General features: G+C 42.1%; 1 protein-coding gene across 6 annotated transcripts in view; it reads left to right on the plus strand.

Annotated features, from left to right (window-relative positions):
- Window positions 1-12,520, plus strand: part of WIZ (WIZ zinc finger) — an 85,099-nt gene that overhangs the window by 7,594 nt on the left and 64,985 nt on the right. For all 6 annotated transcript variants that reach the window (XM_056570829.1, XM_056570827.1, XM_056570825.1 and 3 more), the window contains exons 2-3: window positions 3,323-3,661; window positions 9,500-9,557. In XM_056570829.1, coding sequence (XP_056426804.1) covers window positions 3,433-3,661; window positions 9,500-9,557 — 287 coding nt within the window. In that variant the 5' untranslated portion in view covers window positions 3,323-3,432. The remainder of the gene's footprint in view (window positions 1-3,322; window positions 3,662-9,499; window positions 9,558-12,520) is intronic.

A 12,520-nucleotide genomic window follows, 5' to 3' on the forward strand; every position in this document is an offset into this window, starting at 1 on the left:
GACTGCTAGGTGCCCTGAGTAAGTTCAGTCGCAGCAAGCCTGCTCAAGATGGTTCCATTCGTTCTCTATCCGATTTCAAAACATTGCTTAGAATCAACTCAGCAACGTTCGGAAGTCCCAGAGTCTTGACTGGAGCAGTCGCTGTACATCTGACCTGCTGCTCCACTCAATCGGGTACAGTTGACCTTTCTTTTTCAGTGGGGGTCCCAGCAGTCAGACCCCCTCCAAACATCTAGTATAGGCTTTTAGTCTTGGGATAACCACTTTAAAGTATCTCTTATCAGAAATTGACCGATTGTTTAAAGGGATAGTCCAGGGAACTGAACATTTTAGACACTTATCCCAATCCTCAGGGGGGGTGTCTTGCCTCTCGGACCCCTTGTGATCTCCTGTACGGGGCCCTATCTGTTTACCTGTTCATGGCATTCTCTGTCCCCCAACTTCCTAGATGAGCACAAGTGATGGCCCGCTCAGCCAACAAACAGCCACAGCCAGTGATTGGCTGAAAGGACCCTCGTTTACACTTGTCCAGGAAGGTGGGGGCCAGAGTGACTGAGGATCACTTTCCAGCAGTCTCTTCCTTATCATTACTATGAAATATGATATGTAGATAAAACAAGATCTTTACAATAGGTGATTCTCTGAGCTCAGCCTCCACCTACCTATTAAAAGACTTCTGCATAGGTCGCAGAGCATGCCTAGAAACCCCTTCCATACAAATGAATAGGGCCTGCTCTAGACGATTGGGCTAAATGTAAACAGCTCCGGCAAAATGGCTGCCACATAATAACGTACAAAAATATGGAATGAAAAAATTTGTCTGAAAATGGAAACAGTTTGTATGAAAAAAAGAAAAAAAACACATGTTTCAGCATCTGGTTCTAATCAGTTAAAATAATAATAATCTAGGTGATATATTAACTGTTAAGATCTGTTCTTCTAAGTCCAGTCCTATATTTCGGGTAATTAGATTACTCCTCAGCTTGGCCAAATACACACGCTTACCCTACAGAAGTGAGAAAGATGTTAGCGCCTGTTACATATCACTGTTTATCTTATGGGAGAGAAAGATCTGTACTAGAAAATCAGAATTCCCTTATCTACCATTCCAGCTGGCCTTGGAATTGGCCTTTTCGTGAACTCTGTAGAAGATTGCAAGAAAATGCTAAGGTGCCACCAACCAATGGCTAAAGGCTATAGAAAGCTTTAGAGAATGTATCCAGGATGTATTTTATGTTCATTTCCCGACATCACAAATCCCATAGTAGTGCATCAGTTTTGATCACTAAAGGGGTAATACACTGGCCAGTGTGGAACTAAATGTTCCGAACGTTGTTTTCCACACCCCCTGAATGCAAGTCTATGGGGGGGGTGACAGACCTCACAAGGGGAAGTGGCCGACCTCCAACACCGAACCCCCCCCCCCCACGCGAAAACAGGGTTCGGAACATTTAGTTCCATGCTGGCCAGTGGAGTACGCCTTTAAAGTATCCCTATCATTAAAAAAAATAAAAACTTCTGACACGTCACAGACACAAGTGAGAAGTTATGATCGGTGAGGTCACTGAGACCCCCAACGACCAGGAGACGGAGCAGGGAGAAGTGTGCTGTTTTGCACTTCACTCCCTGACTCTCTTCGATCTCCATCTGGTTCCATTATAGTCTATGGATCCCGCCTAGTGAAACTGAGTGGAGATCTGTGAAGCACCCACTAGTGATTGTCTCCTTGTCTGTCCATTCTCAGCACTGAGACCCCAACCAATCAAATGTTTTGTCATGTCTCTGTGAGTGTTTTTGTTTTTCTTAAAGGACACTTTAAACTCGAGATGAACCTACCTGGTGGGGTTTGTTCTTTTTCTTTTATAATGTGATATCTTGTCTAGACTAGCCCCATTATAGAAACTTCTTGTTCTGCATTCCAACTGGAACTTGACTCAAGTGCGCTACATACTTCTGTATAAATTCTTCAGGGAAGAACAAGAGGTTTTCCCTTGAAAGGAATAGAATGCACAAAGAAAGCATGAAATTGCCTTGTAGCATAAAGGTTGCCTATACATGTAAGGGCAAAGTTGGACAGACAGACAGACTGACCAACTATATTGTGTTTGCCGACATACACACTCACTCATGTGATGTTGGAGGAATGAAGGATCAGACATGTTGAATTTTTATTGCCCAATCATTTTGCTCTTTAAGGGGTTATCTAATTTTTAACTATGTTCCTTCAGCTACTCGCCTCCTGCACTGCCGAGGTGCTTCTGGTATTGTCCTCCAGTCCCCGGTGCAAACCTCTTCATGGATTCAGCATGTCGCGCTGCATCTCAGCGAATCACTGGCTGTAGCCGTGTCTTACCTCGGCCAGTGATTGGCTGAGCGGCAATATGATTTATTGGCTCAATGTGTTACATTGCAGATCAGCCAATCACTGGCCGAGGTAGGACACTGCTGCAGCCTGTGATTCGCTGACATACAGCTTGGTGTTTTGGGGCTCCGGAAACAGGAAAACCATCACATTGGGGACCAGAGGCACCGTAGTAGTGCAGAAGGTGAGAAGGTAGAGAAATGGAATAGCTATAATAAAATATAATTCACTATAATCGTATATCTCTGTAGACATGATCAGGTTTAGTTCTAATTCTTTGCCTCAGGTATGCGAGACGGAAAGGGGAGGGCACACTAAGAGGCAACTTCACCTGTATACGATGCGGAGTTCAGTCCCGGCGACCTGAGTCAATACCTCCTGCGGGGTGCATATACTACAGATGAAGTACCAATAAGTAGAGTAACAAAGAAGTGTATGTGCACTCACCACTCAGCAGAGGTCAATGTGTCCTGGGGTCCGGATCACGGGGTGCTGTGTCACAGCATAGGTGGGTGTTGTTAACGCATGAAGTCAACCCCGGCAGTTTCGCACATAGGTGCATGCTTCTTACGGCCTCAGAGAGGCTGGAAGAAGCACGCACCTACGTGCAAAACTGCCGGTGTTGCCTCCAAGCGCTACCAACACCTGCCTATGCTGTGACACAGCACCCCGGGATCCGGACCCATTGACCTCTGCTGAGTGCACATACACTATGTTACCCTACTAATTCTTTGTCTATCGTTTTTATAACTTTTTGCTGAAATAATGATGACGTTGATCTTGACCTATCTTCCGAAACAAAGAATATACAGATTGTAACTTTTATTATAGTACAGTGTAGTAAAAAGCAATATAAAGCAAAACAAAAAATTCTAATTTTTCCTATCTTCTTTTTCCCCTTTCCTTTCACTTTTTTTTTCTTTTCCTTTTTTGTCTTCTCCATCATGATCCATCTTGTAGATCTCTCCTATTCTTGACTTTTATTTCACTGTGGTGCTCCGGGACCCTACTTTCTTTTTGTTGTCCACCATTTTGTCTTTCTGGTCTTCCTCTCCTAAATCTTCCTCTTCATGGAGGACATTCCCTCCACATACCTCTCTGGACAGGACGATGTGGATAATTTACCCTACCAACTGACGTCTATTGGGCAGAATGAAGCCTGTGCCCCAATGCCATGCCCGGGAGGTGTGGAGATTGTTCTTGTGGGAAGCGGAGAAGCCAACGTTGGGGCATATCCCGAAGAAGGTGGTGTCCTCACATCCTACCCACACATGGGATATAGAGAAGACAGCCGAGAAGGTGAGTGGTGTATGTCATTTGGTTGACGTTTATTTGTTTTTCCTTATAGTGTTACATTTTTATATGTTGATCATGAATTTCTTTTTATGTTGTTCTCAAACCCTTAAAGGGGTACTCCATTGGCCGGTGTTCCGGCTGTGTTTGGAACATTTAGTTCTGAACATTGTGTGCGCGTTGCGGGGGTCGGCCACACACCCTCAATGCAAGTCTATGGGAGAGGGCGTGACGGCTTAAGGGGAGGGGGCGTAAATGTATGGTGCTGCAGCGAGTAGCTTCGCGCAGTGCCTTACATTTATGGCGCTGCTATGAAGCGAGTGCAAAAACAGCACTCGCTACGTAGGGGGTGAGGTCAGATAGCAGCCGGGAATAGCAGATAATGTCGGACATCAGCAATCACACTGAAGTTTTTTATTAACCCCACAGATGCCGTGATCAATGCTGATCACAGCATCTATAGGGAAACCAGAGGTTCTGATGGGCTTAACGGACTCCTGCTGTGCAATAGTGGGGGTCCATTAAATGCAGATGGTCACTGGAGTTCTCCTTACTCTGGATGGTGGAGTGTCTTTTGCAGCCTGGAGAGCCAGGTTGTTTGAGAAGATCACCATAATACTGATCTGTACTGTGTTATAATATAGTACTGAACAGTATATAGCAATCTAATGATTGTTATTAATAGTCCTCTAATGACTGAAAAAAAGTATTTAAAATAAAGGCTTTGAAAATATATAAAAGCACCTCCCCCAATAAAAATATAAATCACCCCCTTCTTAAATTGAAAAAATAAAATAAAATTAAAAGGGGAAATGTCCGATCGATTAACCCCGTAACGACACAACCCATGTTGAGCTTAAAGGGGTACTCCTCCCCTAGACATCTTATCCCCTATCCAAAGGATAGGGGATAAGATGTCAGATCGCCACGGTCCCGCTGCTGGGGAGCCCCTGGATCCCCGCTGCAACACCCCGCTATCATTACAGCACAGAGCGAGTTCGCTCTGTACGTAATAACAGGCAATACAGGGGCCAGAGCATCGTTACGTCACGGCCCGCCACTTTCAATACAAGCCTATGGGTGGGGGCGTGGTGGTCGTCATGCCCCCTGCCATAGACTTACATTCAGGGGACGGGCCGTAATGTCCAAAGGGCCGGAGCCATGACGTCACGCTGCTCCGTCCCCTGTATCGCCCGTCATTACGCACAGAGCGAACTCGCTCTGTGCTGTAATGATAGCGCAGTGCCGCAGCGGGGATTCCGGGGCTCCCCAGCAGCGGAACCTGGGCGATCTGACATCTTATCCCCTATCCTTTGGATAGGGGATAAGATGTCTAGGGATGGAGTACCCCTTTAAGGACGCAGAAGTTTTTTGCAAATCTGACCTCTGTCACTTTAAACATTAATTACTCTAGTATGCTTTAACTTATGAATTTGATTCAGAGATTGTTTTTTCATGACATATTCTACTTTATGTTAGTGGTAAATTTTTGGCGATACTTGCATCATTTCTTGGTGAAGAATTCCAAAATTTCATGAAAAATTTGAGAATTTAGCATTTTTTTTTTTAAATTTGAAACTCTCTGCTTGTAAGGAAAATAGACATTCCAAAGAAATTATATATTGATTCACATATACAATGTCAACTTTTTTTTTCCTCATAAAGTTGACATTTTTTTTACTTTCTGAAGACATTAAAGGGCTTCAAAGCTTAGCAGCAATTTTTCAAAAAAAATTTCAAAATCAGAATTTTTCAGCGACCAGTTCAGTTTGAAGTGGATTTGAGACCATTCTGTGAGAAATACTCCAAAATGACCCCATTATATAAACTACACCCCTCAAAGTATTCAAAATCACATTCAGAAAGTGTGTTTCTCATGAATACCAGTGAAGGAGAAAATTCTAAATCTTCAAATTTTACACGAACATGTTCTTGTAGACCCATTTTTTGAATTTTTACAAGGGGTAAAAGGAGAACCCCCCCCCCCCCCAATATTTGTAACCCAATTTCTCTCGAGTAAGGAAATGCCTCACGTTGATGTAAAGTTCTCTGTGGGTGCACTAGAGGGCTCAGAAGGGAAGGAGCGACAATGGGATTTTGGAGAGCAAATTTTGCTGAAATGGCTTTTGGGGGATATGTTGCATTTAGGAAGCCCCCATGGTGCCAGAACAGAAAAAAGAAACCCACATGGCACACTATTCTGAAAACTACACCCCTCGAGCAATGTAACAAGGGGTACAGTGAGCCATAACACCCCACAGGTGTTTGAAGAATTTTCACAAACATGCTGGAGTTACCCCAAAGTTTTCATTTCTACAAGGGTTAATAGGAGAAAAAGCCCCCCACCCCCCCAAAAAAAACCATATATGGATGTAAACTGCTCTATGGGCGCACTACAGGGCTCAGAAGAGAAGGACCGCCATTGGGCTTTTGGAGAGAGAATTTGGTTGGAATAGAAGTTGGGGGTCCATGTGCGTTTAAAAAGCCCCCGTGGTGCCAGAACAGTGGAACCCCCCCCCCCCTCACATGTGACCCCATTTTACACCCCACTGGCTTATGACAGATCGTTGGAACAGTGGGCTGTGCAAATGAAAAATACAATTTTTCATTTTCACAGACCACTGTTCCAAATATCTGTCAGACACCTGTGGGGTGTAAATGCTCACTGCACCGCTTGTTACATTCCGTGAGGGGTGTAGTTTCCAAAATGGGGTCACATGTGCGGGGAGTCCACTGTTCTGGCACTATGGGGGCTTTGTAGATGCACATGGCCTTCAATTCCAGCCAAGTTCTCTCTCCAAAAGCCCAATGGCGCTCATTCTCTTCTGAGCCCTGTAGTGCGCTCGCACAGCATTTTACATACACATTTGGGGTATTTCCTTAATCAGAAGAAATGGGGTTACAAATTTTGGGGGGCTTTTTTTTGTTTTACTAATACCCCTTGTGAAAATGAAAACTTTGGGGTAACACCAGCATTTTAGTAAAAAAAAATCAAATTTTTCATGTCCAACTTTAACGAAAATTTGTCGAACACCTGTGGAGTGTTAAGGCTCACTATACCCCTTGTTTTGTTCCATGAGGGATGTCAACAAGCGGCTGTCAGTACATGCTGGGAGTTGTTTTGCAACAGCTGGATGCACACTGGTGGGTAAACACGGAGTTAGTCTGTTACCTTATTCAGTGTTTTCCCCACCAGTGTGCCTCCAGCAAAACTACAACTCCCAGCATGCAAAGTCTGTCAGTTCATGTTTAGTTGTAGTTTTGCAACAGCTGGAGGTCGTAAACTCATTTTACCCCTTATGAAAATGAAAAATTGGGGTCTAAATTAGCATGTTAGTGTAAAAAAAAATGTCATTTTTTACACTAACATGCTGGTGTTGCCCCATACTTTTCATTTTCACAACAGGAAAAAGGAAAAAAAGACCCCCAAAATTTGTAACGCAATTTCTCCTGAGAAGATCTGGAGGGCCACAGTATAGAGAACGCTGCGCAGTGATTTCCAAACTGTGGCCCTCCAGATTCTGCAAAACTACAAATCCCACCATGTCCAGACAGCAAATGGCTGCCTGGGCATGCTGGGAGTTGTAGTTTTGCAACATCTGGCGGACCACAGTTTGGAGACCAATACACAGTGGTCTCCAAACTGTGGTCCTCCAGATGTTGCAAAACTACAACTCCCAACATGCCCAGACTGTCTGGACATGCTGGGAGTTGTAGTTTTGCAACTTGTAAGGGCGAGGGCACTTACCCCCAGTATCATGGACACTGTACCTCCGGACACCTGCCACTCCTGTTGATCCCGCCACACACCGCTGATCTGGTTAATCAAATGGGGTATCGGACGGGAGTGGTCTCCCGTATATATATATACACGTCGTTCTGTGTGAAGGGGTTAAAATATAATGTTTTTGTCTCTGGCAGGGGTACGGTGTGAATGTTAAAAAAAAAATTAAAAAAATAGCTGCATTGCTAATTTTTGGTCATATCAATTTTACATTTTTTATTTTTAAATTAAAAAGATATCACAAAGTCTCATCCACACAAAAATGGTATATATGAATTACAGATCACGGCTCAAAATATTAGCTATCATATACCCCTGTTTACAGACAAATTAAAGGGGTATTCCAGGAAAAAAAAATTTTTTTTTTTATTTATAAACTGGCTCCAGAAAGTTAAACAGATTTGTAAATTACTTCTATAAAAAAATCTTAATCCTTTCAGTACTTATGAGTTTCTGAAGTTAAGGTTGTTCTTTTCTGTCTAAATCCTCTCTGATGACACCTGTCTCGGGAAATGCCCAGTTTAGAAGCAAATCCCCATAGCAAACCTCTTCTAAACTGGGCGATTCTCGAGACAGGTGTCATCAGAGAGGATTTAGACAGAAAAGAACAACCTTAACTTCAGAAGCTCATAAGTACTGAAAGGATTAAGATTTTTTAATAGAAGTAATTTACAAATCTGTTTAACTTTTTGGAGCCAGTTGATATATATATAAAGTTTTTCCTGGAATACCCCTTTAAATAGGTAAAGGGGTAAAAATAGGGCACTTTTTAACATACTTAATTTGATAATGTTTGAGTTTTTTGAAAAACAGTACAATATTATTAGTAATGCATGTAAACGTGGGTATCATTTTCAACATATTTACCCACAGTATAAAGAAAACATGTCAGTTTAACTGTTAAGTGTACATATGGGTCTGTGGATGGGAAAAAAAAGGTATGGCTCTTAGAAGGCGAGGAGGGTAAAACGAAAATGCTAAAATATTGTCTGTGTCCTTAAAGGGGTACTCCCCTGGAAAAAAAAATGTTCTTCTTTTAAATCAACTGGTCCCAGAAAGTTAAACAAATTTGTAAATTACTTCTATTTAAAAATCTTAATCCTTCCAGTACTTATCAGCTGCTGTATGTTCCAGAGGAAATTCTTTTCTTTTTGAATTTCCTTTCTGTCTGACCACAGTGCTCTCTATTTTATGAACTGTCCGGAGCAGGATAGGTTTTCAATGGGGATTTGCTCCTACTCTGGACAGTTTCTGACATGGACAAAGATTTCAGTAGAGAGCACTGTGGTCAGACAGAAAGGAAGTTCAAAAAGAAAAGAACTTCCTCTGGTACATACAGCAGCTGAAAAGGGTACTGGAAGGGTTAAATAGAAGTAAATTACAAATCTGTTTAACTTTCTGGCACCAGTTGATTTTACAAAAAAATGTTTTCCAGTGGAGTACCCCTTTAATGCCAAAATGAGCTGTGTCCTTAAGGGGTTAAAATTACTGTTCTAAATTTGTCAGTTTTCCATAAATTTTTATACATTAGGCCAGTGTTCCCCATGTTGTAGCTTTCCAGCTTTTACAAAATGCCCTGATGCCATAATGGGAGTTTTGTAACAGCTGGAGAGCTACAGGTTGGGCATTAGCCTAGTAAGGCTGCATTCACATAACATTTTGTAGTTACGGTGACCGGATGCGGTTGGGAAATGTGGAAAACTGGGCGCTCCCGTATCCCAGCCAGGTCCGGCCCGCATCTCATTGATTTGAATGAGCTTACCCGAGTCAGATAGTGACTCCGGTTTGCTCATTTTTGCCCAGTATACGGTTTTCTGGCCGGATTCGGTCACCGTAACTACAAAACGTTATGTGAATTCAGCCGTAGATCGACAGAAAACGCATATCTTGGTGTCAAAAATGTCAAGTGTAAGAAGTAGATTCCAATTGTGTGTTTCCTGCTAATAATTCCCTCTATTTTTTTTTTTTTTTTTTTTTTAAGAAGATAAAGTAGTCAGGGAACATCTATATTGTGTCATTGTTTATGATCTTGCTACACATTGGTTTCTTTTATGCTTTAGGCATCAGAGTGACCCAACCAAGGGATTCAGATGACATCAACTGTGGCATTATGGGGCGGTAAGGACTATTGTGTGGCTTTGTAATTTGTGTGAAGTTTATGGCTATTGCCTTGTGGCAAAGTAAGCCTGTGCCTTATTCCAACTTTTGTTGTATTTTCAGTTGTTTCTTACCAGGTTCAGAGGGATTGGCCAATGTACATGGGGTCCTTCTCACTCTCCTTGATGGCAGATGTTGGGGAGTGAAGGATTAGCAAGTCCAATCCTTTTGCTCTCAGTGGCGATGAACTGTCACCAGAGTTGTGTGGCAGTAGCTAAATCCCTTTCCTTATCCAGGAAACATACACGCTCAGCAGAGCCGAGTGTTCAAGTATACAAAAGGAAGGGGGTGTTAGAGAGAGCGGTCAGTAGAATGTAGAGTGTTTTGGCTGACAGCTATATGAAGGTTTATGGTTAAGTTAAAGGGGTACACCGCCCCTAGACGTCTTAACCCCTATCCAAAGGGCTGTCACGCCCCCTCCCCCATAGACACGAATGGAGGGTGCTTGGCATGAGGTCACATCTCCCATCGCGGGAACCCAGTGTTCTAAACATACTGTTTAGAATGCCAGGTGCTACACGGAGATCGTGGGGGTTCTCATTGGCGGTTCCCCCACGATCAGACATCTTAGAAATCTAGGGTGTAAGATGTCTAGGGACAGAGCAACCCTTTAAGTGTTGTCCATGCCTAGTAAAAATGTTCTGTTCTTTTAACACTACCTTTTGCACTACCTTCATCTGGTCAACCTTTAGCCACAGGTCCTCTGACTAAAGCGGAAACCCATTAAAGTGGTACTGTCATTGCATTTAAACTGTTACTGCATAGATCAAAAATACAAGCAAAAAAAAAACATTTTTGCACTATATCTTATTAGACAAAATTGCTTCTTTTTCCTGTTATCAGGCTTTTTCCTTTTCTACCCCCATCCTCCCCAAAACTGTCAGGTAAGTTTTGTTCTCTGTTAAGGCTGCGTTCACACGGCCGTCTAGACCCGTCCCGTTCTTCTCCCGTCAAAAATAGAAACAGACTTTTTTTTTTAAATGAACAATAACGGATGCAAATGGATGTTATCTGTTTGTATCCGTTTAGATCCGTTATTGTTCAGTTAATAAACAAAAAAAAACTTTTTTTTTTTGTTCTGAGCATGCTCAGAAGTAAAAACGGATCAAAAAACCGATTGAAAATACAGATGCAAATGGATGACCTTAAAGGCTCATTTGTTTTCCATAGACTTCAATGTTAAATTTACTGTATCCATTTTTTCTTCCGTTTTTTTTTTAAATACTGCATGTGCCGTTTTTTTTTTCTGCCATCAATTAAATGGAAATGAGTGCAAACGGGTACAAACGGGTGTAAACGGATTATAAAAAAAAATAAAAATCCCATTGACATGAATTAAAACTGATTTTAGTCAGTTTACAGCCTGCAAGAACTGATCCGAAACGGAGACAGATGGCTGTGTGAACGCACCCTTATCCTGCGGCTCACTTAAGTATCAGATTGCAAGCAATATAAGTCTATGGTGGGAGATGGGAGGGGTGTCTGGGAACACACAAGCTGAAGAGAGATAAAGGGGTTATCCAGGGAAAAAAACTTTTTTATTTATTTTTTTTTTTATATATCAACTGGCTCCAGAAAGTTAAACAGATTTGTAAATGACTTCTATAAAAAAAAATCTTAATCCTTTCAGTACTTATGAGCTTCTGAAGTTAAGCTGTTCTTTTCTGTCTAAGTGATCTCTGACACATGTCTCAGGAACCGCCCAGTTTAGAAGAGGTTTGCTATGGGGATTTTCTTCTAAACTGGGCAGTTCCCGAGACACGTGTCATCAGAGAGCACTTACACAGAAAAGAACTCAACTTCAGAAGCTCATAAGTACTGAAAGGATTAAGATTTTTTAATAGAAGTAATTTACAAATCTGTTTAACTTTCTAGAGCCATTTGATAGATAGATAGATAGATATAAAAAGTTGTTTTTTTCCTGGATAACCCCTTTAACCCCTTAAGGACGCAGGACGTAAATGTACGTCCTGGTGCGGTGGTACTTAACGCACCAGGACGTACATTTACGTCCTGTGCATAACCGCGGGCATCGGAGCGATGCCCGTGTCATGCGCGGCTGACCCCGGCTGTTGATCGCAGCCAGGGAGCCGCCGGCAATGGCCGACGCCCGCGATCTCGCGGGCGTCCACCATTAACCCCTCAGGTGCCGGGATCAATACAGATCCCGGCATCTGCGGCAGTGCGCGATTTTGAATGAATGATCGGATCGCCCGCAGCACTGCTGCGGGGATCCGATCATTCAGAACGCCGCACGGAGGTCCCCTCTCCTTCCTCCGTCCAGCTCCCGGCGTCTCCTGCTCTTGTCTGTGATCGAGCAGACCAGAGCAGAAGATGACCGATAACACTGATCTGTTCTATGTCCTATACACAGAACAGATCAGTATTAGCAATCATGGTATTGCTATGAATAGTCCCCTATGGGGACTATTCAAGTGTAAAAAAAAAAATGTAAAAGTAAAAAAAAAATGAAAAATCCCCTCCCCCAATAAAAAAAGTAAAACGTCCGTTTTTTCCTATTTTACCCCCAAAAAGCGTAAAAAAATTTTTTTATAGACATAATTGGTATCGCCGCGTGCGTAAATGTCTGAACTATTAAAATAAAATGTTAATGATCCCGTACGGTGAACGGCGTGAACGAAAAAAAAAGTCCAAAATTCCTACTTTTTTAATACATTTTATTAAAAAAAAAAAATTATAAAAAATGTATTAAAAGTTTTTTATATGCAAATGTGGTATCAAAAAAAAGTACAGATCATGGCGCAAAAAATGAGCCCCCATACCGCCGCTTATACGGAAAATTAAAAAAGTTAGAGGTCATCAAAATAAAGGGATTATAAATGTACTAATTTGGTTAAAAAGTTTGTGATTTTTTTTTTAAGCGCAACAATAATATAAAAGTATGTAATAATGGGTATCATTTT

The sequence above is a fragment of the Hyla sarda genome, chromosome 4 (genome assembly GCF_029499605.1).
Source record: "Hyla sarda isolate aHylSar1 chromosome 4, aHylSar1.hap1, whole genome shotgun sequence".
Lineage (NCBI taxonomy): Eukaryota > Metazoa > Chordata > Amphibia > Anura > Hylidae > Hyla > Hyla sarda.